The 25,861-nt window shown below is 48.4% G+C and overlaps 3 protein-coding genes across 8 annotated transcripts; 2 read left to right on the forward strand and 1 right to left on the reverse strand.

The window, feature by feature from the left end:
- The first annotated feature begins 1,229 nt into the window (after positions 1 to 1,229).
- On the forward strand, positions 1,230 to 10,844 carry arl14ep (ADP-ribosylation factor-like 14 effector protein). 4 transcript variants are annotated; one of them, XM_060071299.1, is made up of 6 exons: positions 1,230 to 1,414; positions 2,929 to 3,134; positions 3,695 to 3,890; positions 7,836 to 7,970; positions 8,500 to 8,543; positions 10,559 to 10,844. In XM_060071299.1, the coding sequence occupies exons 2-6, from the start codon at positions 3,064 to 3,066 to the stop codon at positions 10,785 to 10,787; spliced, it is 675 nt and encodes a 224-aa protein (XP_059927282.1). In that variant the 5' UTR covers positions 1,230 to 1,414; positions 2,929 to 3,063; the 3' UTR covers positions 10,788 to 10,844. The 4 variants fall into 4 exon arrangements, with proteins under 4 accessions (XP_059927282.1, XP_059927283.1, XP_059927281.1 ...); XM_060071300.1 differs by lacking the exon at positions 1,230 to 1,414 and having other exon boundaries at positions 2,747 to 3,134; positions 7,836 to 7,964; XM_060071298.1 differs by lacking the exons at positions 1,230 to 1,414; positions 2,929 to 3,134; positions 3,695 to 3,890 and adding an exon at positions 3,910 to 4,657 and having other exon boundaries at positions 7,836 to 7,964.
- A 1,950-nt stretch (positions 10,845 to 12,794) lies between these two features.
- Positions 12,795 to 14,916, reverse strand: LOC132471932 (gonadotropin subunit beta-1-like). Of its 3 annotated transcripts, XM_060071318.1 has the most exons (3): positions 13,963 to 14,916; positions 13,192 to 13,360; positions 12,795 to 13,065 (listed from the first exon to the last, which is right to left on the reverse strand). In XM_060071318.1, the coding sequence occupies exons 1-3, from the start codon at positions 14,007 to 14,009 to the stop codon at positions 12,883 to 12,885; spliced, it is 399 nt and encodes a 132-aa protein (XP_059927301.1). In that variant the 5' UTR covers positions 14,010 to 14,916; the 3' UTR covers positions 12,795 to 12,882. The 3 variants fall into 3 exon arrangements, with proteins under 3 accessions (XP_059927301.1, XP_059927299.1, XP_059927300.1); XM_060071316.1 differs by having other exon boundaries at positions 12,795 to 13,360; XM_060071317.1 differs by having other exon boundaries at positions 12,795 to 13,397.
- A 110-nt stretch (positions 14,917 to 15,026) lies between these two features.
- kcna4 (potassium voltage-gated channel, shaker-related subfamily, member 4) lies at positions 15,027 to 20,450 on the forward strand. Its single transcript, XM_060071232.1, has 2 exons — positions 15,027 to 17,166; positions 17,594 to 20,450. The coding sequence occupies exon 2, from the start codon at positions 18,191 to 18,193 to the stop codon at positions 20,204 to 20,206; it is 2,016 nt and encodes a 671-aa protein (XP_059927215.1). The 5' UTR covers positions 15,027 to 17,166; positions 17,594 to 18,190; the 3' UTR covers positions 20,207 to 20,450.
- Positions 20,451 to 25,861: the final 5,411 nt, after the last annotated feature.

The following is a 25,861-nucleotide window of genomic DNA, read 5'->3' on the forward strand; positions in this document are numbered from 1 at the left end:
TAGGTCGTCTGAACGCCCTGAAATCCCCTCAGGGCGCCCGGCTCTTTCCTGTTTTCAGTTACTAGGCAGCCTCCTCTTGGTGAGCAAACAGCGTCCTGCAGACAGAGGAGACCCCGCGGCTCCTCCTCCACCACGCGGCGGGCCGCTCGGGGTCCCCACTCTACATGTGCAGCATTACTGTCTCCGTAAACGGGTTAGCGAGTTAAAACAAACTAATGCATAAATCAGACGTGATGTTGGCCTTCATTACAGAGAAGCAGCCGAGTGTGTTCTCAGTGTGGGCGGTCAGAACCCAGATGGGATGGAGACCTCGTTCAAAGCCTGGGATGGGTTGGGTGCCGAGTGCAGCTGTGGATCAAGCACAGATTGCATCACCCTCTTCAGGGCCTTTCCTCCAGTCTGTGACCTCAGGGAGGACCTTATGGCCTTATGTTCTGACCATTACAACTAGAATCTAACTCTTGGAGCTAACTGGGAGAAGAGGGATCTTTTTAGTTTGAACCACAAATAAGAAGGCAGAAGTTGCAACTACTGAATTAAACCTGAAGAACTGCTTTGTATCATATTTCAATCGTTATCCAAAAATTATCCTACATTGTTTAGAGCGAGCGCAGCAATAAGACGACTCAGAATGTTTGTAGGCATCAGAAGGTCTGACAGTAAGTGACCCACAGTAACCCCTGTCCAGCTGCCTGGGTCCAACGGTCATCTTATCGATATCTGATCACTCATTTACCTCGGGATTATTTTATCCCAGCGACAATGATAGTGTCGCAATACTCCAAAAGATACTTGCAATAACCTTAATAATGTTTTCATCACTTAAATTAAGACACGTTAATGCATTGAAGCTATTTGACTAAAATCCATAAAGTTCCTGACAGGGTTGTTGTAGACTGAAACAAAATGAACTCAAACTGAAGCTCAGAAGGAAGTAGTAAGAATGACTGGTGGGAATCAGCAGCTCTCAGGATGCTGTCCATCTGACAAGACAGAAATCATGCAAAGAATTGGTAAATTAGAATTACAAACTCATTAGTTTCAGGTTCACAAGGCACGGTTTGAGTGTTTAAAACGTGGGAACACGTTCAGCATCAGAGGATTAAACAGAACAACATTCCCCATGTCGCAAGGAATCATATGACAGGATGGGTGGTGGGACCAATATTCTGCTTATCAACTACTAACAATAACCCTAACCCTAAGTACTAACCCTAACCCTAATTAACCCAAACCCTAATATAACTATCTCAATCCTATCTCATACACCTTCTCTATAAGGTGGAGTCATTTCGGTTATATCTTCTTTATCAGAGGTTTATTAAGGCCAACTTCACTTTAGTTTGACTCTGTTTAGCAATGGAGTAGCACTGAGTCCACCGCCTCCAGCCTCCAGCCACCAGAGAACATTCAGGTATACTATGGAGGATGGTTCAATCTTAAATTCACCTCACAGCAGGTCAGCTACAGATCAGATACTGGTTGTGTTGGCGTTAGCATGAGGCTAACTCCCAGCAGGGGGTCAACAGGTCAGTAGAACCTAAACCAGTAAAGACTGTCAGTGTCAGCCTTCATTCTGGGAGACGTCCTCCTCCAGTTCAACACTTCACTGGTCGGCCAGCAGCGTTAACCGAACCAGTTAGTGTGTGGCTAACTCCCAGCATGGGGTCAACAGCTAAACGTGACCAGTAGAGAGTGAAACCAGTACATACTTTCACTTCATACTGGGGGACGTCCTCCCAGTTCAACCCTTTGATGGTCAACTAGAGATAATAGACTTGTTGTGTTGGCTTTAGCCCGTTAGCATGTGGCTAACTCCCAGCAGGGAGTTAGAGACTAAACCAGAACAGACCCAGTGTGTCAACCCTCATACTGGGAGGATGTCTCCCAGTTCACCCCCTCGATTTTCTTACTGGTAGACCAGTAGCGTTAGCCGAAGTGTTTTAGGTCTCCGCGGATCGGACTTCATACTGACGGCTCCTCACGTCACTAACTACACAACTAACAACACAACTAACTACACTACACCGACCCGTCCTGGGTCTCCCTCCCTTCACTCACCTTGGGGGGGGGGGGGGGTCTGGAGCCACTCCACCGAACACCGACCGAGGGGGGCTTTTGGGGGTTCGTAGGTCGGTTCGTCTGCGGGCGCTGAGTCCAGCGGAGCTACATGCTAACAGCTAACGGCTAGCTGCTAGCTCCGTCACGTGACCGCAGGGAGGCGGAGCTACATGCTTACCGCTAGCTGCTAGCTGCTAGCAGGGTTGCCAGATTGGGCCGGAACACGTGACTGCAGGAAGCCGGAAGTACAAAACAAGACGCAGAACTGCTAAAACTAATACTTATAAACTCAACTTTAAGGGTCTTTCTTGGCTTGATAATCATCTGTTTTTACATTCCACACACTGAGTGGGTTCGTCCGTATTCAGAGATATGCATGAAGCTGCTGTTTATTGTGTATTGTGTACTTTATCGTGAGTCCCTCCCGGCAGGTGTGAAGGGGGACAGGTGTGGTTCAAGTTGTGTGCCAGCAGCAGCAGCACCCCGGTCGTCTGCTGCCTGGAGGCTTCATTATGTGAGCTGGTCTTACTGGTCAGATAGGGGGAATGCTGCTCCACATGTCTAACACCATTTCCCCCCCCCTCCTCCTCCTCCTCAGTGAATACATCAATGGAAGGCTGTGTAAATATCCAGATGATTCCGTTCAATCAGTAACGTGCACATTAAAAATATTAACAATATCAAATACCACAGTAAATTTAAATCTAATATAGTTAATTTAAATCTGGATAAAAATAAAACGTGTTCGTAATGCATATAACGTATGCATGCTTAATTAGTTTATCCTCTTACAGTAGAAGGGGACATTAATATATTGCAATGTTTTAATGTTACCTTATGGCCGCTGGATGTCGCTCTGACTGGTAGTGAGCCGAAAGAGAAGACGGATAGAAGAAGAACCACAGGAAGTAAACACCGTTCAAACACCACACGCCTCTATCAGCTCATCGTTTAAAGCCCTCCAATGTTCCTTTGATCGATCAGGTCCTGATTAAAGTGATCATGCCCGTTATCTGTGCAGCTATTGGCTGCAACAACAAGTTCGTCAAAGGCTCCGAAATCAGGTTCTATAGGTGAGTTAGGAGACGCGTTCCGTATCTAAGGGCATAATATTGACTACAACATTTTAATATATGGTCAAAATATTCGGTAATAGTTTGTTTTTTTCCTTGTATTCCATACACATCATATCATTTAGCCTTTTAATTGGTGTTTCTTATTTAATTTATGTGTGTTACTACTTGCTTGCTGGTAGTTTCATGATCTAAAGCCACTTCAGGCTTCACACCTTCTCTTCTTTAGGAGGATGACTTCTCTAATATCAGGTCGCCAGGTCACAGGTAACGAGAACCTGGTAGTGACCTAGTGACCTGTGTGACGTGTTATCTGATATTAGAGAAGGTTAGAGGTTAAGCCTGATAACCTAATGGTTAGATCTGATCCAACATTGTGGGATGAGCTTTTATTGTTCACAAAGTGGTCAGTTTCTACTAATAATAATAATAATTCATGGCTACCGATGTATATTTATGTTCATGCTCTCCAGGATGGTTGGAAAAGCTTTAGTCCATTTTAATAATACTAGAGATCGACCGAAACACTGTACAATAATCCAATATATCTCTGATGACAGGTTCCCCCTCAGCAAACCCCAGCTGGCCAACCAATGGGTGCACAGCCTGGGGATGAAGAACTTCCTCCCCACTGCCAACACCTGCCTCTGCTCGGAGCACTTCCGGCCCGACTGCTTCAGGGACTACAACGGGAAGCAGTTCCTCAGGGAGGACGCCGTGCCCACCATCTTCACCGCCGGCCACGACTCCACTAAGGTCAAAGTTCACTAATTAGTTTAATGAAACATTTAGAGTAGCACATCAAGGTGCTTCTTCAGAGTAGACTGAAGAAGCACCTTGGCCCATAGTGGCTACTATTAACTTCTCAACTTGTTATATTAACCTGTTGTTTTACCTTGTTGTATTAACTTGATGTATTAACTTATTATATCAACTTGTTGAAGTGGAAATGAAGCAATGAGAACTGTGACCAATTTTTGGTTGCTTTTTCATTTTTGGAAATGCATGGATTTTCATTAAACCTGAAATTCAAGTAGTTTCACTGGAAAATGATATGTTTATAACGACTTTCGCCACTAGGGCACGGCCATGTTTTAAAAACGCAGGCGCCACGTCATCAGAATGGTTAGCTCTTTAAAATAAACATGTCGAATATTGGAAGAACAACCTTTTGTATTGCCCCTTGCTGTTCAAACGAATATTATCGGTTAAAGGAGAGCGGTAGAATAGTTCATTTCCATGCCATTCCTGTCAAGAACCCTGAAGTGCTCCGAAGATGGTTAGCTGCATTGAAACGCCTCAGCCCCCCAATGGGACCAGCGCGGAGAGTATGTAGCGACCACTTTATAGAGGCTGATTACATTGAAGAGGGAGCTTTTGCTGAAGATGGGAGATTTGTTCGCCGTCCCACCAATCGCCTGAAGCCAGATGCTGTGCCAACTATTTTTAAATCGGACCCGGGCGCTGCTCTTATGCGCAGAGAAAGAGCGCAGAAATGTGCTTGCCAGGCAGAGGAACGAGAGGTACACCTACAGCTTCTACTACTAGAGAAACAGAGAAATGAGTACACTCAATGTTTGAAGATTGTCTTGTTTGCAGACTAGATCGCTCCATGCTCTTGATAATTTCTAATCCATCGCCAAAATAATCCATTCTTATCGGAAATAATCCATTTGCAAACACCGTCGGTTGCACTATTTTCGCACATTCATGTACACACCCAAATGGCACGACAATTACTTGTATCATGAAATTAACGAACTGTAAGGCAGCGTGGAGCCCAGCTGCTGCACCCGTGTACTACTTTTCATAGCTGTAAACAACATCCTGTTGGCGGGCAGAGCCGGGAGATGTCAGTCATTGTCTCCTCCACATTATCTTATTATATTATAATAATTATTACGGTATATATATAATAATAATAATAATATATAATGTGCAATATATACATATATTACACTGCATAGTAACGTATTTATTATTTATTTGCAATGTACACACTCCTCAGGACTGCACACCCTACCTCCCTTTTTTTATCTCTTCATGTCCTGTGTTTATGTGTTTGCATTGTATCTATGTATTTTTTCACTGCTTGGAGATGGCTATTTTAATCTCAATGTACATGTTTACAGTGACAATAAAGGTATTCTAATTCTGGCTAGATTCTGCTTTTGTGTCTCTTTAAAGACCATATAAGCATGCAGGGAATTGATGGAGGGTCAGTTGACAGGAAGGGAGGAAACATGTCAGGAACCAGAAGAAATTCAGGGCAGCAGCACCAAGTGGAGGCCAGTACCCAGACTGATCTTGTTGAATGTGGAAGTGAAGGTTGACACATCGTCCTTGTGAGCAAAGGCACAATGACTGACGTGAACATGAACAACATGCAGGGTGTCTTTAGTGACCACTCCTACTGCACATTGTTTGATGACACAAGTCTGGAGAACATCTCAATGCCAAGGGCTTCCTCACCACAGCAGAGTGAGGTACCATTCCTGTCTGTGAGGAGTGAGGAGTCAGTCCATGAAGAGAGGGCTGAGGAGGACATGAGTTTGGAGTGAAGAAGACACAGACACGAGTTTTGACGATGAAGAGGATGAGGAGCCTAACCTCTCAGATGACCGAAAGAGTGTTGTTTCTAACAAGCAACTTTTGAAACTGTTAAATTCGTGTCACTGGGAAAATTGTGGGAAGTGTTTGATGAAACCACCGGTAGTTTCAAAAAGTGGATTTGGAATGACGGTAAATACAGAGTGCATTGATGGCCACAGATACGTCTGGCATTCCCAGCCTCTGGTGAGAGGCCTGATGGAGAGCAGTGTCTCGATACCAACGGCAGTGTTTGTTACGGGGAATACGTGTGCTCCATTCATAGAGGTCTGTGAGGCAATCGGCTTGGAGAGCCTGTCAAAGAGGCAGTGGTTCGACATCCATAAGGCCCACGTCATCCCGGTAGTCAACGAGACATCATGGTCTCTCCACAATCAGGCCATCATGAGCGCCGTAAGTGACGAATCCTTGATCGTTTCCGGGGACGCAAGGAATGACAGCCCTGGTCACAATGCATCATATGGCATCTGCTCACTGATTGACACCAAGTCAGATTTAGTCGTTGCTCAGGAGACTGTAAATGTAACTGAAGTCAAAAACAGCTACTGGATGGATGTTGATGGTCTTGAGAGATGCCTTAACAAGCTGTTGGAGCATAGCGTTTCCGTCTCAGTGCTGGTGGCCGATTGTCACCCATCAGTAGGGATGGGAATCGAGAAACGGTTCTTGTTCAGAACCGGTGCAGAGTCAACCGATTCCTTGGAATCATTAGCAAGCCTGCTTAACGATTCCGCTTATCGGTTCCGGTCGCGGCAAATGCGTCATGACGTCACACACACGCTGCTATGATTGGGTTCAGAACGCAGCAAACATGGCGCCGCCGAGGAAGAAGCGCATTGTGCGTTCACACCAAACGCGACGGGGCGACAAGATCCCATACAAAGTGAACGTAGAGACGCGGATCGGGCGAATTTTTCGCGAGAGAAAACCGGCGACATATTTTGGTCGTGATGACAGCCAATCAGCGTTCAACAGCGTGACAACTGAGTGACATGTGTAACGTAACAGCCAGTACGAGTACTCCTCGTTACAAATGAACTCGTTTGGTAGACAGGCGAACTCGAGTTTGCATACACACAGAGACACATTTTCTGAAGCAATTGTATACATTTTTGGTGTGACAGCTCCGTCAAAAAGTGAACATTATTTCTACTTTTTCAGTTGAAAAAATTTCAACTTTTTCGGCAGCGACGGATCCGTCATCCAATCAGATCACGTAGGCCTATGCAAATTTAAGCCCTGTGACTGTGACCGTCAGCCACGCCTTCTGAGTCCTTTGACTGACGGTGCAGTGGGCACGAGGCGTCGTTACGTAATCTGTTGTCAAAAAAAACAACACGTTACTGTGATATCAATTGTGAGACGCATATTAATTTTTGTAAGGAAATGGTCCGGGTGGAACTGCGACTTCAAGTTGTAAATCCCGCATCGCAAAACAAGCCTTGTATCAACTTCTCCTATTAACTTGTTGCCTCACCTTGTAGTATCAACCTCTCGTATTAACTTGTTGCCTCACCTTGTAGTATCAACCTCTCGTATTAACTTGTTGCCTCACCTTGTAGTATCAACCTCTCGTATTAACTTGTTGCCTCACCTTGTAGTATCAACCTCTCTCGTATTAACTTGTTGCCTCACCTTGTAGTATCAACCTCTCTCGTATTAACTTGTTGCCTCACCTTGTAGTATCAACCTCTCTCGTATTAACTTGTTGCCTCACCTTGTAGTATCAACCTCTCTCGTATTAACTTGTTGCCTCACCTTGTAGTATCAACCTCTCTCGTATTAACTTGTTGCCTCACCTTGTAGTATCAACCTCTCTCGTATTAACTTGTTGCCTCACCTTGTAGTATCAACCTCTCTCGTATTAACTTGTTGCCTCACCTTGTAGTATCAACCTCTCGTATTAACTTGTTGCCTCACCTTGTAGTATCAACCTCTCGTATTAACTTGTTGCCTCACCTTGTAGTATCAACCTCTCGTATTAACTTGTTGCATTAACTTGTTGTATGAACTTGTTGCCTGACCTTGTAGTATCAACCTCCTGCATTAACTTGTTGTACTTGTTGTTTACCTTGGTGCGTGTCTGTGTAGTCTCTGCAGATCGAGCTTCGGAAGAGGGGGGTGGTAACCAAGGACACCAATCCGGCGGCTCGGACAGTAACGCAAACCGGAGAACGGACGAGGGACGGGGCGAACCTCCGCAGGGAGAAGAGAGGGGCGGTGAGGGTGAGACTCTCACACACATGAGACAGAACATGTTATATAGACACACACAAGGTATAACATACAAACCTACGCACGGAGCAACGAGGGGCGGTAACACATAACATAATAACATCTATAACATGTTACACACACAAACACATGAGGTGTATCAAATGTAACACACATTTATAGCAACCAGTCTGAACGCTTAGACAATAATCTTGTGTCACGTTGCAAATCCTTAATAATAATAATAATAATAAATTTTATTTATACTGCACTTTATATTCAAGAATCTCAAAGTGCTTCAGAGAAAAAAATACCAAAAAACTATTAAAAAAGGGGGAACCTCAAAGAAAGTTTAGCTGAATGCTCTTTTAAAGAGATGGGTTTTGAGGTTCCGTTTAAAAAGAGCTGTAGTCTGTGGAGCCCTCAGGTGGTCAGGGAGGGCGTTCCATAGTCTAGGGGCAGCAGCAGAAAAGGCCCGATCACCCATGGTGCACAGCTTCGTATGTCATCTCCTAACGTCTTCTCGTTGTGTTTGTTTCAGGGAGGACGCGGAGGGCGGGGCGGGAAGTACTCAACCAATGAAAGGTCAGAATCAATAATACTAACAATGCAGTGGATTTATATAGCGCCATTCTAAATACTCAGACGCTTACAGAGTGAGAACAAAAGAAACATTCAAGTAAAATAGTAAAAAGGAGGAAGGGGAGAAAAGGGAGGGCGGTTCTGTAGTGAATGGATCTAAAGAAGGAGGGTCTGGGGGTTAAATGAAGGGAGTGTGATGGCCTCTGTCCAGATGAAGGGAGTGTGATGGCCTCTCTGTCCAGATGAAGGGAGTGTGATGGCCTCTGTCCAGATGAAGGGAGTGTGATGGCCTCTGTCCAGATGAAGGGAGTGTGATGGCCTCTGTCCAGATGAAGGGAGTGTGATGGCCTCTGTCCAGATGAAGGGAGTGTGATGGCCTCTGTCCAGATGAAGGGAGTGTGTTGGCCTCTGTCCAGATGAAGGGAGTGTGATGGCCTCTGTCCAGATGAAGGGAGTGTGTTGGCCTCTCTGTCCAGATGAAGGGAGTGTGATGGCCTCTCTGTCCAGATGAAGGGAGTGTGATGGCCTCTCTGTCCAGATGAAGGGAGTGTGATGGCCTCTCTGTCCAGATGAAGGGAGTGTGATGGCCTCTGTCCAGATGAAGGGAGTGTGTTGGCCTCTGTCCAGATGAAGGGAGTGTGTTGGCCTCTCTGTCCAGATGAAGGGAGTGTGATGGCCTCTGTCCAGATGAAGGGAGTGTGATGGCCTCTGTCCAGATGAAGGGAGTGTGATGGCCTCTGTCCAGATGAAGGGAGTGTGATGGCCCGTCTGTCCAGATGAAGGGAGTGTGATGGCCTCTGTCCAGATGAATGGAGTGTGATGGCCTCTGTCCAGATGAAGGGAGTGTGATGGCCTCTGTCCAGATGAAGGGAGTGTGATGGCCTCTGTCCAGATGAAGGGAGTGTGATGGCCCGTCTGTCCAGATGAAGGGAGTGTGATGGCCTCTGTCCAGATGAAGGGAGTGTGATGGCCTCTGTCCAGATGAAGGGAGTGTGATGGCCTCTGTCCAGATGAAGGGAGTGTGATGGCCTCTGTCCAGATGAAGGGAGTGTGATGGCCTCTCTGTCCAGATGAAGGGAGTGTGATGGCCTCTGTCCAGATGAAGGGAGTGTGATGGCCTCTGTCCAGATGAAGGGAGTGTGATGGCCTCTCTGTCCAGATGAAGGGAGTGTGATGGCCTCTCTGTCCAGATGAAGGGAGTGTGATGGCCTCTGTCCAGATGAAGGGAGTGTGTTGGCCTCTGTCCAGATGAAGGGAGTGTGATGGCCTCTCTGTCCAGATGAAGGGAGTGTGTTGGCCTCTCTGTCCAGATGAAGGGAGTGTGATGGCCTCTGTCCAGATGAAGGGAGTGTGTTGGCCTCTGTCCAGATGAAGGGAGTGTGATGGCCTCTGTCCAGATGAAGGGAGTGTGATGGCCTCTCTGTCCAGATGAAGGGAGTGTGATGGCCTCTGTCCAGATGAAGGGAGTGTGTTGGCCTCTGTCCAGATGAAGGGAGTGGGATGGCCTCTCTGTCCAGATGAAGGGAGTGTGATGGCCCGTCTGTCCAGATGAAGGGAGTGTGATGGCCCGTCTGTCCAGATGAAGGGAGTGTGATGGCCTCTCTGTCCAGATGAAGGGAGTGTGTTGGCCTCTGTCCAGATGAAGGGAGTGTGATGGCCTCTCTGTCCAGATGACGGGAGTGTGATGGCCTCTGTCCAGATGAAGGGAGTGTGATGGCCTCTGTCCAGATGAAGGGAGTGTGTTGGCCTCTGTCCAGATGAAGGGAGTGTGATGGCCTCTCTGTCCAGATGAAGGGAGTGTTGGCCTCTGTCCAGATGAAGGGAGTGTGATGGCCTCTCTGTCCAGATGAAGGGAGTGTGTTGGCCTCTCTGTCCAGATGAAGGGAGTGTGTTGGCCTGTCGGCCGGTTTGGGGACAGAGCTCCATGGAGATAAACCTTAGTCGGGATGATCGTCACCAACACGTGATTTAAATCACGTGTGGAACGTGTTCAGCCTTTCATCGTCCGTCTCCTGCAGACAGACGATGGGCCCCAAGAGCAAGCTGTACGACGCCAAGGGCGTCCTGATCTCCAGCGGGAAGGACATGTGCGACTGCCTCGACGTGGACTGCATGGGCTGCTTCTACCCCTGCCCCGACTGCGGCGCTCGCAAGTGCGGCGTGGAGTGCCGCTGCCACAGGAAGTGGCTCTACGAGCAGGTGGAGGTCGAGGGCGGCGAGATCATCAGGAACAAATTTGCTGTGTGAAGACTCCAGAACGTTCTGGAACCGTTAGGTCCCAGGAACATGGAGGAGGGAGGGAGGGAGGAGGGGGGAGGGAAGGAGGGGAGGGGGGGGGGCCCTGAGGCACTGAGGCACTGAGGCACTGAGGTCCTCAGGTCCTCGACCAAAACAGAAGTTTCTTTAAGTTTGACACTAAAGATACCTCTTCTGTGCTGTATATTTCTTTTGTGTTGTATGAATAAAGATCAGTTTGGGATATCTGCTCTGTCTGCAAGGGACATTTGTATTATAGGTGTTAGTTGAGTTTTGGCACAAACAGTAAATGTTCTGATTGGTAATGCATAATATGGGGTATCTATTATGGTGTCAAGTATCAGAATAGCCATGAAATACAGACCCTAGTGAATAATCGTCATTCAAATCTCATTAAGAAAGGGGAAGACCAATAACTGGTATTTGTATTTTTACATTTACTATACTTACAATTCATTCTGTAAAAGGCTTTTTGCCACAACCTTGTCTTTCAATGAGCACTAGATTATGTCAGCTGTCCAGATCGGGTTTAAAATACAAAGACAGCTGCCATGTTATGAATAGCAGTGTTTAGTTTCAACTTATGCAATCTTACAAGATAATCATTTACTCAGAATTCAGCTGTATAAAATATACATCCCCTTGTGATTGGTTGAGGTGGCCAAAGGATTATTTTAAAGGCTTATAACTGGAGGGCTGATTGAGGCTGGCATTGTCGTTGTTTTTAGAAGTGTTTTCTAAGCACACAATCTCACAGCTTTATTACTAGCAACACATTGTATTTGACCCCGATTATGTGTATTATGTGTGCCTAATACACAAGGCCTTGGGGGTGGAGCCTCTTTCTGCTTGTCGGTGTCAGGACGGTACTGGAGGCAACAATTAGCTTGTAGCATCTCTAGTGTTTCCTTGACCTCCTGACCACGTGCCTGGGCGTGTGCACGTGCACAAATTAAAAGTTATAAATACTCTCCATTCTTTTTTTCTAATCTGGATACTGTTATACATTTTAGAAACAAACACATTATGCAAGTGGTTATTAAGACCTGGTGCCGCTGTACTGCCCCCCGTTCGGCCCAACCATTACCCCGTCATAATTAGATTACAGCTCCGGGGCTCGTTAGCGTCAGCCTCAACACTGTGAGGCAGGAGGAGACTGGCTGCCGCCTATTAGATATGCGAGAGGTTACAAAACATTGTGGTACCCTTAATCTTTCCTTTGGCGCACTAATGACGATACATTGTGTTCTTTCAAATGACAGATGAAGTTTGGTCTGGCTTACTTGTAAAACCTGTTGCATTGCATATTTTAGGGAAACAATTTCTGCAAAGTCATCCTGCTGTCCCAAAAACCGAGAGATATGATTTCTTTGAATTGATGGTTCCTCTGTGCGGACACAGAAGTCAAATAGGCGGCATTCATGAATTGCTGACAAGCTTTGCTTAAACAAGTTAGTATTACTGGACATCATACCAATGAAGCCTTAGGCCTAGGCCAGTCAAATGAAAGCAATACATTTGATTGTTATAGCATAACAATTAAATGTATTACTTGCATTTGAAAAACAAAACAAGCAAGTCAAATCCAGAATCACTGGATCTATTAAGTATAATTCTTAATAAAAGTATTATACTTCCAGCAAAGTAAAATCCAGCATCACTGGATAAATTAACTATTATACTTAATAGTTCAATTGAGTATAATAACCCATTAATCCATCAATTGATCGAGAGATGCTGGATTTTATTGCTTGTTTTGTTTTTTATTTTGTTTTGGGCGGAACCGTCTTGGAGTTCAGAGTTCAGAGCTCCCGGATGGACGGTCGTCTGGGGAGGGCGGGGGGGTCGATGGAGGGCGGGGTCCCGGCCGAACGCGCAACCTCCTGTTTCCTGGGGGCCGGGAGCAAACCATCCGACCTCCACAACCCCGATCACAGGACGACACAGCTCACCGCACACCGATCACAAACCGCAGCACAGTCAAAGAAACGATCGGTGTATGTGAAGGCGCTTTTATTGTTCAATGAACATTGTAGCGCTGACTGGGTACGATACACAGAGGGGGGGGGGGGGGGGGGGTTAACAGCTAACAGACGTCCCACAGAACTCGTTGACAGTCGGTGTTGCTGCTCTGACACAGGGAACACTTGCAGCTGCGTGCCACGGGGTAGAGGACGCCCTCCAGACAGCCCTCGAAGTGCTTCACCTCGTAGTCCCAGTCCCCGCTGCAGGTGTACTGCTGCGGGCGCTCCCCGAGGTCCATCGGGTCCTGCCGACCAAAGCTCATTAGACGAGGCCTCCTTCTTTGTTTAGAATCCTTACCTTGAATAGTTGTGGGCCAGCACACACACGTGGGTGGATGAGGCTGAGGGTTGAGCCTGGGTGCTGTGCTCACCTCCTGGTAGCACTGGCCCTCACACATGGTGGTGTTGATGGACTCGGTTCTGACGCAGCTCTTCACGGCGATGGTGGTCGGGGTCGGGCGGCAGGTGAAGCTGCACGGCTGGTCGGCCCACGTCATCGCCAGCACTGCTGCCATGACAACCAGCTGCATCCTCGGCTCGCTGCAATATGGAGCCCGACCACAAGGGGGAGATCAGCCTGCACATCACACAGCAATCAGAGGACGGATGAACGGCCTCTGGCACGGAACCTGACACACCGATAGCTATGCAGTGTGAAGCCCTTTATTAACAAGCCTTCTACAGCAGTTTGCAGATATAAAACGGCTCGTATGAGCTGGCAAAGTGCAGGCAGAATTTTGTCTTTACTTTGACTACTTTCTGTCCTATTTTGAAGAGTATTTCCTTCACCATCACCAGACAGAATTTACAAATTGTACACATTCTCCCATAAAATGAGGATGAATGCTTTAAAAATGCATTGTTCCACTTTTAAATGTTTTGCGAAACCTTTTGTTGAATATTTTATGTCCTTTTCTAACTCAGTCAAAAATGCAAATACATTATAAGAGTTTGCAAATTCAAAATATTCTACACATCTAGTGCATACATATAATCTAAAGTATTTAAATGCTCTCAGCACCTATAATGCATGGGCTTTAATGCTCTCATAAGCCCATTTAAAGAGGAATCTAATTGCACAACCAAAACGGACTATAGATCATCTTTGCCTATCTGTTCCCCAATCCCACGGCCAGACTCACCTCAGAGAGCTCTTGTGTCGTGTGCGTCTCCTCAGACAGCCCGTCATCTCCCAATCATCACCGACGCTCAGGATCTTAAATAGTGTTCCCTGAGAAGGCACTAATCCCTGCAGCCTTGGAAACAGGTGTCAGATACCTGCAGACAACGCCTTGTTTGTAGGCAACAACGGAAACCTTCTCCTCCAGAGAGGGAAACAGAGCCGTGTCTCAAGGTCTCACCTCCTACACACCACAGGTCAGTGTCTAAAGTCTGCCGGTGAATGGCTTAAAGGAGCAGACAGCGGCCCACACAGCGACAGGGAGTCTTCCACTGTGCTCTCACACAGCGGCGTTTGATTCAACCCAGCCGCAGACACTGGGTCGATGGTTTGAAGGAAGCATCGAGGACATCAGGGATTACCCAGCTTCATTGGTCTCATGTTCTGCCGTCACATGCTTTAATTAAATAAAACGCTTTCTTGGGGGATACAGACATTGTTTGATATACATTGTCCTCTCTCTGTTTAATATTCTGGTTTGTTTTCAACCAAAGATTTCAATGTGTTAATGTGTGGACTTGAACATTGCAACAACTAGAAACTGAGCCCACTGAGACAGTGTGCAACATTACATATACTGTGCAAGGATTAAGAGATCACATGTCGAAGTATTGTCAATATCTGCTGAAATAAAAGATGTTATTGAGCAATAACAGGATCTGTCGATTACGGCTATGAAAACGGTATCGCCCCCAATACAAACATGCTTTCCTCTGTAGTACACTGTGTACTTGCTGCTTCCATGCTGTGTGCAACATGCCTTTTCTTGACCATAGCTCTGCTGTTGATTCCTAAAACCCTGTGGAGCGTCAGAGAGGAGCGGGTTCTCAGACACACGGGGAGCTGCCCTCCCTCTCATCTCCCTGCTCCCGACCGAGCGAGCAGCTGGGGGGCGTCTCTCCGTAGTTTCCTCTCTGCTGCTGCAACGCGGGCCGCGCTGTCAGCAGGCAGCGCGGAGGACTCGCCGGGGCTCCACAGCGCGTGCCTCTGAGCGCTGCTCAGAGGCCCCCAGCGGCCCCTCTCCTGACCCCCAGCGGACCCCCACACCTGGTGAGGCCGGCGGGCTCCGACTGTCTGGAGCGTAGCCTCCTCGTTGCTGGGGTTGTTGCTGCCAGTCACTGTTACTATTCTTCCATCGTATTCATCAATAGTTTACATTTTACTAAAAGTATATATTTATATGAGAGTATCTCAAACGTCTCTTTATGTGAGATAACAAAGTATTGTAATTTCCATGGGTTTAAAGCGCAGAACACATACAGTAGGCCTACGTATAGTGATTTACTGATCTGCATGCTCTGTAGGGATGTGGATAAACCCACCTTGACGAGTCTGTTGACGTGTATGTTAACATTTCTGTTGAACTGGAGTAGGTAGAAGGGTTCAGTTCTCGACCAGATCATCCCAATAATCCAGCGTACTTCGTACGATCAGTATTGGGGTCGTGAACGTTGGCCTGAACCTCTTCCTGTTCAGAGCACGACATCCTGCTCCGTCCGGGTTGGAGAGGACCCACGTGTTGTTCAGGGGGACGGGGACGAACTCGCTACCTCACAGGACGGCTGCTCTGTGGGGGTGGAGTTGGGGAGGACATCAGACAGAACCAGCTGAGCACGACGTGGTAAGGCTCTTCAGCTGCATCTGGATGACACAGCTCGTTCTGCCAGGACAGCTTCAGCATCAGGAGCATCTGTTGTCTTCTGGAGTGTTTCCTCCTGCTGTTGAGGTTCTAAGTCCTGCTCTGAGTTTCAACATGAGGAAGATTTACATCCCAGGTCCATCCGAGCCATGAGTTCATCCCCAGCTCTACAGAGATGTCCCTGGAGAGGTCCTGGAGGGAGTCAGGACCAGTTCAGGATTAATGGGATACTCTCATTACCCAGGACCCAGATCTGGTTTAAACCGGCCTGCAGTAGCAGATCAGAGAGCAGGTACACTCGTATGATAACTCAGAGTAAAGCTCTGTTTGCTCTGCCCCCCTTACCCTGCAGGCCTCCATTAGGTCCTCACCACCCCCCCTTTAGCCTACAGGCCTCCATCAGGTCCTCACTGCTCCCCCTGGTGCTGACGGAGTCTCTACCTACAGCGCACAAAGTGGTCTAATCAACAGGGATGTGTGTGTGTGTGTGTGTGTGTGTGTGTGTGTGTGTGTGTGTGTGTGTGTGTGTGTGTGTGTGTGTGTGTGTGTGAGTGTGTGTGTGAGTGTGAGTGTGATGTGTGTATGTATTCATTACCTCACGTAAGCGATGCTGATCAATGCCCAAACAGATAAACAACATGCATTTGATTCTAGTTGTTGTGCGGTGGCCTGTAGTTTGTGCGTTGGTTGCCTGTAGTTTGTGCGTTGGTTGCCCGTAGTTTGTGCGTTGGTTGCCCGTAGTTTGTGCGCTGGTTGCCTGTAGTTTGTGTATTCATGCAGAACAACAACAGGCCGGAACACATGGAGAAAACAAACAGCTTTTCCATTCGAGTATTTTAGATCATTGAGCATCATTTCTGAACAGACCCTTGTAGCCGGTGTGTCGCAGGGAGTTCATTTGATTGAGTTGATAAAACAGCGAAAAGGACGCTGGGTTCAGCGTCATCCAGTGATGAGACAGGGCAGGGCAGAGAGGAGACTGCAGCAGAGCGCAGTGACCGCCTTCGGCCACTGGGGGATGATCGCACTCCGTCTGCGCTGCGGTGCATCCAGATCTTCAGTCTGCCGAGGGTCTTCATCACGCACAATAGAAGAAAAGGAAGGGTGTGTGTGCGTATAGGTAGGGCCAGACATATGTGTGATGCTCCGACCCACCGCGGGCTATTCCATAAGCGGGGATAAACTTTTATCCATCCTTTTGTTTTCCTGGGCGGAGCGGTCGATGGCATCTCGCTGCACACCTGCCCGCTCGGAGGGATCGATGCAGCGGTGCATGTGTCTGCGGTAAGGGGGAAGAGATCCTGTTGAATCGAGAGGAGAGAGGACGTCGAGACGCCGCCAAAAGTGTCATCGTGGAGTGCGTCAGAGCACGGATGTGGAGTTGATATGTTAGCCGGCTGCCTGCGACGAGGGATTTTAATATTCCCAAAACAAGACGTACATTTGGGCAAAGCGAAGAGCTGCATCCTCCCCTACCTCCAGCTCATCTTCGTAGGGGGCTGAGAGCCTCCTCGGCCCTGTAACCAGGTGAGTACTGCAGGCGGGAGGCGGTCTGACAGAAGCGGGAGCATCTCGTGCGTAATGCATCTCATACCGACAGTTATTGTACCTCCATGATGATGCTGGTAGAGATAAAAGGCTGATCTTAATCATAATGATCGTTATCATAATCATAATAATCATTATAATAATACTCATATATGAATCATAATAATCTCAGCATCTCGTGATGATGATGGAGTTGTTTGCGTCTCCTCTCTGAGCCGCCTGCTCCTCGCGGACATCAGAGAAGAGCATCGTTCACTGCTCTCATCATGTGTCTCACTGCTCTCATCATGTTGTCTCACTACTCAGAGAGGAGCAGCATGCTGTCTCACTGCTACCATCATGCTGTCTCACTGCTCCCATCATGCTGTCTCACTGCTCCCATCACCTTGTCTCTCTGTTCCCTCAGCTTTAATCGGAGGAGGAATAAAGTCCTTCCGAATCCCTGGAGGTGAAGATAACAGATCGGATTTTCTCCACCCCTAAAATGGCATCCAGGACTCCGGAGCCGCCACACAAAACCTGAGAACGGCTCCGAGAACGGCTCTGAGAACGGCTCTGCAGAGAACGGCTCTGAGAACGGCTCTGAGCTCAGCGTCTGACTGAACCACCTGATGGGAACCGGAGGCTGAGCAGCCTTCTCACTGACGGCCTGTTGATCCGACCAGTTAGGGACTAGGAGGATAAAGCCCCCCCCCCCAGTATAACACCTGACGGAGCTGGACGACACCACCCACCCTGTTGAGTGATGCTCGTGACGTCATAGACATCGAGGCCTGGACCCTACTTATCATCCGGTCTCGTGTCATGTTCCAGATACCATGGACCTTGCCACTCAGCGTCCCCTCCACTGAACCATCAGCCCGGTGAGGTCGACTCCCCGGGGCGTTGATGTCTGACGCGCCCCGCGTGCGTCCCGCTCAGCCTCAACTCTCCCCCCGGTTCCTCCTCCGTCGCGCGCAAGCCACTTTCTCCCGCTGAGCGCGCGGACCCCCCACGGGGCAGCATGGAGTTCGCCATGATCAGCGCGGACAACGGCTGCAACAGTCGCCTGCCGTACGGGTACGCGCAGCAGTCGCGCGCCCGGGAGAGGGCGCGCGAGGTGGAGCGCCAGTCGCGCGCGGCGGCAGCGGCGGCGGCGGAGGGTGACGCCGTTGGGGAGGGAGGGGGAGGCGGGGGTGGAGGGGGGGGTCACCCGTCTCATGCCGCCTCCTCCTCGTCCAACGCCAACAACAGCAGCGGCGGCGGCCCCGCCTCGTGCCACGCCCCCTCATGCGCTTCGCCCCCCCAGCAGCGGCACGAGCAGCACGCGCTCAGAGCGCGGAAGAGGCGACGCGGCGGTGGCGCGGGACGCTGGAGGAGGAACCGCGCGAGCCTCGGAGGGGACCTGCGCCACTCGGAGCTCGCGCTGCTGGGGTCCGGGGACGACGGCATGATAGAGGAGGAGGAGGGCGAGGGGGAGGAGGAGGAGGAGGAGGGGGAGGAGGAGGAGGAGGAGGACCACAGGGGGGGCAGCACGAGGGCGAGTCTCCTGCGCGCCATGGAGGAGGATGGAGAGGAGACGGACCGCCGGCCGCAGTCCGGCTACGAGCCCGCGTACGGCGACGGCTACGGCTGCTGTGAGCGTGTGGTGATCAACGTGTCAGGGCTGAGGTTCGAGACCCAGATGAAGACGCTGCTCCGGTTCCCGGACACCCTGCTTGGCGACGCGGAGCGCCGCGTGCGCTACTTCGACCCGCTGCGCAACGAGTACTTCTTCGACCGGAACCGGCCGAGCTTCGACGCAATCCTATACTACTACCAGTCGGGTGGGAGGTTGAAAAGACCCGCCAACGTGCCGTTCGACATCTTCTCGGAGGAGGTGAAGTTCTACGAGCTGGGCGACGAGGCCGTGTTGAAGTTCCGCGAGGACGAGGGCTTCGTGAAGGAGGAGGAGAAGCCTCTCCCGGAGGACGAGTTCAAGCGGCAGATCTGGCTGCTGTTCGAGTACCCGGAGAGCTCGAGCCCCGCGCGCGGCATCGCCGTGGTGTCCGTGCTGGTCATCGTCATCTCCATCGTCATCTTCTGCCTCGAGACGCTGCCCGAGTTCCGGGACGAGAAGGAGTACCTGCAGCCGCGCGGGAACCTGAGCCATGCGCAGCCGGACAACGGGGGCTTCACGCCGTTCAACGACCCCTTCTTCCTCGTGGAGACCGTCTGCATCATCTGGTTCTCCTTCGAGTTCGTGGTGCGTTTCTTCGCGAGCCCCAGCAAGGCGGACTTCTTCAAGAACATCATGAACTCCATCGACGTGGTCTCCATCCTGCCCTACTTCATCACGCTGGGCACGGACCTCGCGCAGCAGCACGGGGGCGGCGGCCAGCAGGCCATGAGCTTCGCCATCCTCAGGATCATCCGCCTGGTGAGGGTGTTCCGCATCTTCAAGCTCTCCCGCCACTCCAAGGGGCTGCAGATCCTGGGCCACACGCTGCGCGCTAGCATGCGCGAGCTGGCGCTGCTCATCTTCTTCCTGGTGATCGGCGTCATCCTCTTCTCGAGCGCCGTGTACTTCGCTGAGGCGGACGAGCCCTCCTCGCAGTTCACCAGCATCCCCGACGCCTTCTGGTGGGCCGTGGTCACCATGACGACGGTGGGCTACGGCGACATGAAGCCCATCACCGTCGGCGGGAAGATCGTGGGCTCGCTTTGCGCCATCGCCGGCGTGCTGACCATCGCGCTTCCGGTGCCGGTGATCGTGTCCAACTTCAACTACTTCTACCACCGGGAGACGGACAACCAGGAGGAGCAGCCCCCCGCGGTGGCGGAGAGCCTGCCCCCCGGGTGCCCCTACTGCCCCGACCTGCTGCGGAGGTTCAGGGGCTCTCCGTCCGGCTCCTCGCTGGGCGACAAGGCGGAGTACATGGAGATGGAGGAGGGGGTGACGGAGTCGCTGTGCGGGCTGGACAAGAGCCCGAGCAAGGGGAACGGGACCGAGATCAACCGGAAGAACAGCAGCTCCAAGTCGGTTCAGACTGACGTGTGATGATAACAGAGATTACTTTATAAGACCTGTGTGCGCTACACAGTGAGGGCCCTGAAGCGTAAAGTTGGACTCGTGCGTCGAGATCACTGCAGAAGGCGAAGCGCGCATGATACCTAGAACACACACACACACACACACACACACACACACACACACACACACACACACACACACACACACACACACACACACACACACACACACACACACACACACACACACACACACACACACACACACACAATTCAGAATGTTTTGCCAGGTGGAGCATTTAAATAAAAAGCATCTAGGAATTAGATCAATTAATTAATTGATTAATTAACAATCACACGCTAGTCCGACTAGCCGCGTGTGGGGTCGATACGTTAGTCTCAAGGTTTCATACTATGAGCCACAAAAGACCGGCTAATGCATTCGCACTTTATGAGTTGTATTTGTCAAAACGTGAACAATGGGAGTTAGTTTTTGCTCATATGCAATAAAAGTCAAATTTGTTTGCACTAAAAATATATATAAATATTTTCTGGCAAACGTGGGTGAGAGGCTGCAGTTAAATACAGAACCTCCAGACCCTCTGAAGGACGACATTGGAGACACATTCTAAACATCTGACTGAAACCTATTTCTGTTGTTCCATCTGAGAAAGCACACGACAGCCAAACACACGCACTAGACTACAAGCACAGGGTGTGGGTCCGAGGGCCTGCAGGAGAGACCCGAGGGTCTGATGTGGTCCAAATCTATAATGAGAACAATCCGAGTTTAGACTTCATATTCATCATTCTAATCTAACCAGAGCTATATCCAATCAGATCCTTTTCCAACATTCATAATAGGCCAGAAAAAGCTTATGAAGAATGGCTTGCAACGCCAGGTTTTATGGCCTATTCCCGCTTTGGCGCCAACATCTCTACCCGGTATGATGACCCTTTACGCGGAGCCCGATGGAGAGGTACGGCGACATGACGTCGTGGAAACTCGTTGGTTTGAGAACTTCATCCGTCGTCCGATGGACCTCTGGCACAACGTTTCTTTTTTTTTTTTTTACAAGAGGACAATGATTATCTCCAGGATCAAAGAGGTTCTTCGGAGTATGGATGTCTTCCAAGGTATGTAGCTTCCTACTGTACACATTCATCTCCACTTTGAGAACTACATGACGTGGAAATTATGATATAAAAATATCTTCCTATATGTAGGCTCTGAACGTGTGTGTGTGTGTGTGTGTGTGTGTGTGTGTGTGTGTGTGTGTGTGTGTGTGTGTGTGTGTGTGTGTGTGTGTAACGGCCATCTCGTGCCATTGAATGGTGAGCCATTGCGCGTGCGTAATACACGCGTCACGCGCCGATAAGAGCCCCGTGGGCCGTTTACGCACAAACAATGCCTAATGTTTCGTAACTCAGGACGTTATGAATTGATTGTATTTCATTCCTAACACATATATCTCAATATTGATTCTACCTAAAGTTTCAGAAATGTATTTTGATACTCTTCGTTTGGTCCTGTTCTGTAAGTCGTTAACAAACTGCATTAATTATGCATTGTGCAAATCCTTTGTCCACGCATGCCATGCAAGCCAATATTATTACGAAACTTTCGTGTACTATTATTTTACAATGTGTGTGTCGTTGATGACACCTGTAGTGCACACAACCTGCAGAAACTGGGTTAGCATTTTCCATATGAAACACACACAAACATTCTCACACCAGATACATGTGTGGCACCATTTTGTGTTTAGACCGGGCTCTGTTTTATCCGAGGAATAATCCTATAACATATTATCCATTAGATAGTGTTGAATCATTTTTCAAGGCATTCCGTCGCTTATTGCACAACTTTGAAGTGTTAATGTGGACCATATGGTTGTTTATTGATTAGAGAAACAGGAGGGAGTGAAAATGACCTTCAATTGCATACAGTGAATCGCACACATGTCAGTATATAAGCATACATAACATATGTCATAATTAACAGATTCAAACTTTCCGACTCCAAACCTGTACCAAATCTGATCTCTATCTTCTATCTTTCTTTCCTTCCATACTTAGTTGTTTAGATACATGTGGTAAAGGCGCTCAGGGTGAGCCATGATAAAGCAGTAGTCTCCTTGCTCCAGTGTGCCACTGCTCCTCCTGCAGACCCAGTAGACGGGCTGACGCGAGGCGGTCGTTAACCTAGAGGACTGCCTCGGTTGAGCTTCAGCTCCAGTTCTATAATGAACCCGCCCTGAATGGGGGAGACACCCGAGTCTGAGCCGTCCTCCAGCCTCTCTCTCTCCCGACCCGCCCCCCCCCGGCTTGATTACATTAGCCGACTATAGGCGCAGGGATTGTGTTGCTAATCACACACATCATCTGGTCTCCATTTCACTCTCACGCACCACAGCTACGGCCGTGGACGCAATGTAAGAGGTGTACGAGCACAATATGTACGATATGTTTTTATTCGATTATATTTGTTCAGTGTGGATATTGGTTTGTACTGTAAAGACCCGGTGTTTTCTAACATTCAGAATACACACAGGGCTAATCATTGAAAACTAAATAAAGTAAATAGTTGCCTGTGCACACACAGCACACAGCAGTAGATCCGAGACCACGGTGGATTACATCGGCTGTCACAGAGGATCAGAGATGTGGAGAGACAAACGGGGAGAAGCAGCCTAAAGGGTCGACCTTTCTACCTGGAAGCTCTTTCTTTCTTGCTTCTCGAGAGCATCCTTACATTCTTACCGACAGTTTACAATGAGGGTACATTAATGAACAGTTAATAAGCGTTAATTAATGCGGTACAAGCATTAGTTATGTAGAATTAGCAGGGATAGGGTAAATGGATTAGGTTAGTGTGTTAGGAGGTAAGGGTTAGTGGGATATTTATCAAATAATGAATAAATGAATACCTTAGTTCCAATGAAACCCACTACCTTAGTGAACATGGACATCATTAGTAAACAATTTCTAGACCATTGGTTAACTGTTAGTTAGTTTATGCTTATTATGGCTAAAGTAATGTTAATCTGTGGTTAACTAGTTGTATATAATACAACTAACATATCTTGGCGTGATAGAAGCCAGTGACTACAGGTCGAGTGTTGTATGAAACTAAAGGAAAACCTTGGAGGCCAACACATACCGACACATTTTATCTCAACATAGATATAAAATATACCCAGTTATCAAACACCAGTTTAGTATCACTCAACATAGAACTGGCTTTTATGGGTTTATATTTACCCACCATTGGCAGGTTAGTCAAAGTAGCTGGTTGAGTGTTTGTGCATATGCACATGTTTAAACCCACGTATGGTCACTTCAATATTCACTGTGTTCACAGCCTCAGCAGTGGATCGATCTGTGAGCCTGGTATGGATAGAATTATTGCAGATAAGCCGACATTGATTTGAATAGTACGATTGTAGAAGTATATTGTGATTGTGTCTCTCCTTCTACCATCAGTACCATTAGTTTGAGCGAGTTTGACTTGGCTGTTTAAATCATCTCAGCTCCACGTTGGGTAACGCCTGGAGGCTGTCGGTCATTCTCATGACCAAAGGTTGGAGAGGTGGATTGTATTAGGGCTCCAAGCGACGGTCACATGACGTGGTGTTATGGTAGGACTGTGTGGGCCACATGACCGCCTCTCATCATTCTCCCATCAGCCTCCCACCGACCGAGCCTCAGGCTGCCGATGGAACGTGGAAACGCGTCTGAGATGGGCCTCGTATCGATCAGGGTTACATAAGGACCTGCTCTCCCACAACGACGCCAACAACTGGACTTGGTCGAGCTAGAACAGGATTAAGACACTGTGGAAAATGTGAAAAAAAACATTCTCCCTCTAGCCCTCTCTCTCTCTCTCTCTCCCCCTCTCTCTCTCTCCCCCCCTCCCCACTCGTACTTTGGAATGACTATGCTTTCATGTGGAATGAGTAATACTTGCTCTTAGGGTCCTGTGTGTGTGTGTGTGTGTGTGTGTGTGTGTGTGTGTGTGTGTGTGTGTGTGTGTGTGTGTGTGTGTGTGTGTGTGTGTGTGTGTGTGCTAGCATTAATTCAACACACTGGGGCCTCTGAGGCTAAAATGATGAGTCATGAAACGGAGATAATTAAATCCACGGCACGTTACATGAAGCTCCCTATAGGATGCGTTAGTTTACAGTAAATACACTGGTGCTGCCTTTAGATGATGAGGATTATCAGAACCTCCTGTCTGTCTCTCTTGCCGAGTCTGATCAACATGTTCCTCACACACCAGTTGTGGTCTTCACTGCTCCATGTCCTTCCAGCGTTGGCTGATGGTGGAAAGACATCCTCTCTCCCAGCATCACTGAGCTGAATCTAACCACCAGCGTGGCCACGTCTGCCACACTTAAGCTATAGCGCTATAGCCCTGTGGCCTTTGTTATTCCACGCTGTGTGAAGCCCTAGTAGGTGATTCCCGGTTCTGTTGTCCACAGACTCCCACTGCCTGACGCACGCGGTTCTAAAGGCTGAGGGGTGGAAGGCGTTGTTTACCTTCGTGGCAGCGCCTCATGCTTCGAGCTCGGAGACAGAGGCAGTGTATCAGGCAGCCATTCTGAGGTTGATTTGCTTTCATTTGATGTCTTGCAGTCTTGCTTTACATGTTAACTCCCAATAGTATTGTGCTCCGTATACCAGTATTTATGAAAAACACGTTCAGCAACAGCAAAGTGTTCATCATATTATTTTGACTTACAAACTGATCCATGTAAGAGGTGTGTGTGTGTGTATATACACACACACACACACATGTATGGAAAAGTAGCTCCTTAACTTTTTAAACGTGTGCCTCATGGTGAGCATTATTCACTTGCATTTAGTTAATTCACAATTTTGACTTGAAAAGGAAAAAGCAAACATTTGAAAAAGAAAATATATACTACAACAAATTTATAAAATATATTTTCACCAAGTATGAGTTCAAGGCGTATCCAGATGCGTACAGAACAGCTTTTATGGAAGCCTTTAAGGTACGTTGGGCTGAGTGACCACAGCCCTCTTAGGAGTTGTGTGTTACCTCCAGGCCCTCACAGTAAATCCTTTCTGCTCTCAGCCTGGTTCTCCAGTGGGCCTCTGCCCCGAGTGACTGCTGGCCCCGCCACACCACTGGCACGGCCACACCGCTGGCACGGCCACACCGCGGCCCTGATGGAAAGTTCCCTGCCTTCTTTTTCTTCCTTTTTACAAATAACAAATAGTGGTTTGTTGCGTTCTGTCCCCTTCCTGGCACCAAATCTAATTATGTGGGCCATAAATCTGCCTCATACTGTAAATGGTGTAGAGTGGAAAGGAAAATATCACAAATAAACATTGGAAGTTGCAAATATTTACTGATGTTTCCCGGCGAAGGTCTTAATCAAAGCCGTGAATATTCCACCCCGACTAATCAGACAAACGTTGGATTTGAATTTGACATTTTCTAATAAAAAAATGAATTGCTCGTCCCAGCTGCTATTTGTTTAGTTTGAAAACTGACATATCATAGGCCTTTCGTTTCTAAACAATGTATTTTAAACTATGGTAGACCTATATCATAGGTGTTTTTATTTTTAAACTATGTCTTTTAAACTATGATACTATGATATCATAGAGGGCCCAATGTTGCACTCCTCTCACTTGTTCCGTTGTGATTATG

The sequence above is a fragment of the Gadus macrocephalus genome, chromosome 14, assembly GCF_031168955.1.
Source record: "Gadus macrocephalus chromosome 14, ASM3116895v1".
Taxonomy (NCBI): domain Eukaryota; kingdom Metazoa; phylum Chordata; class Actinopteri; order Gadiformes; family Gadidae; genus Gadus; species Gadus macrocephalus.

Bases quoted from the DNA above. Each gene is read 5' to 3' on its own strand.
- arl14ep (XM_060071297.1), top strand. From the start codon at position 4,280: ATGTCGAATATTGGAAGAACAACCTTTTGTATTGCCCCTTGCTGTTCA. The intron at 4,658-7,835 runs GTACACCTACAG...GTGTCTGTGTAG, and splicing joins GCCAGGCAGAGGAACGAGAG to TCTCTGCAGATCGAGCTTCG. The intron at 7,971-8,499 runs GTGAGACTCTCA...TGTTTGTTTCAG, and splicing joins AGAAGAGAGGGGCGGTGAGG to GGAGGACGCGGAGGGCGGGG.
- LOC132471932 (XM_060071316.1), bottom strand. From the start codon at position 14,009: ATGACGGGCTGTCTGAGGAGACGCACACGACACAAGAGCTCTCTGAG. The intron at 13,361-13,962 runs GTGAGTCTGGCC...TCCATATTGCAG, and splicing joins CGACACAAGAGCTCTCTGAG to CGAGCCGAGGATGCAGCTGG.
- kcna4 (XM_060071232.1), top strand. From the start codon at position 18,191: ATGGAGTTCGCCATGATCAGCGCGGACAACGGCTGCAACAGTCGCCTG.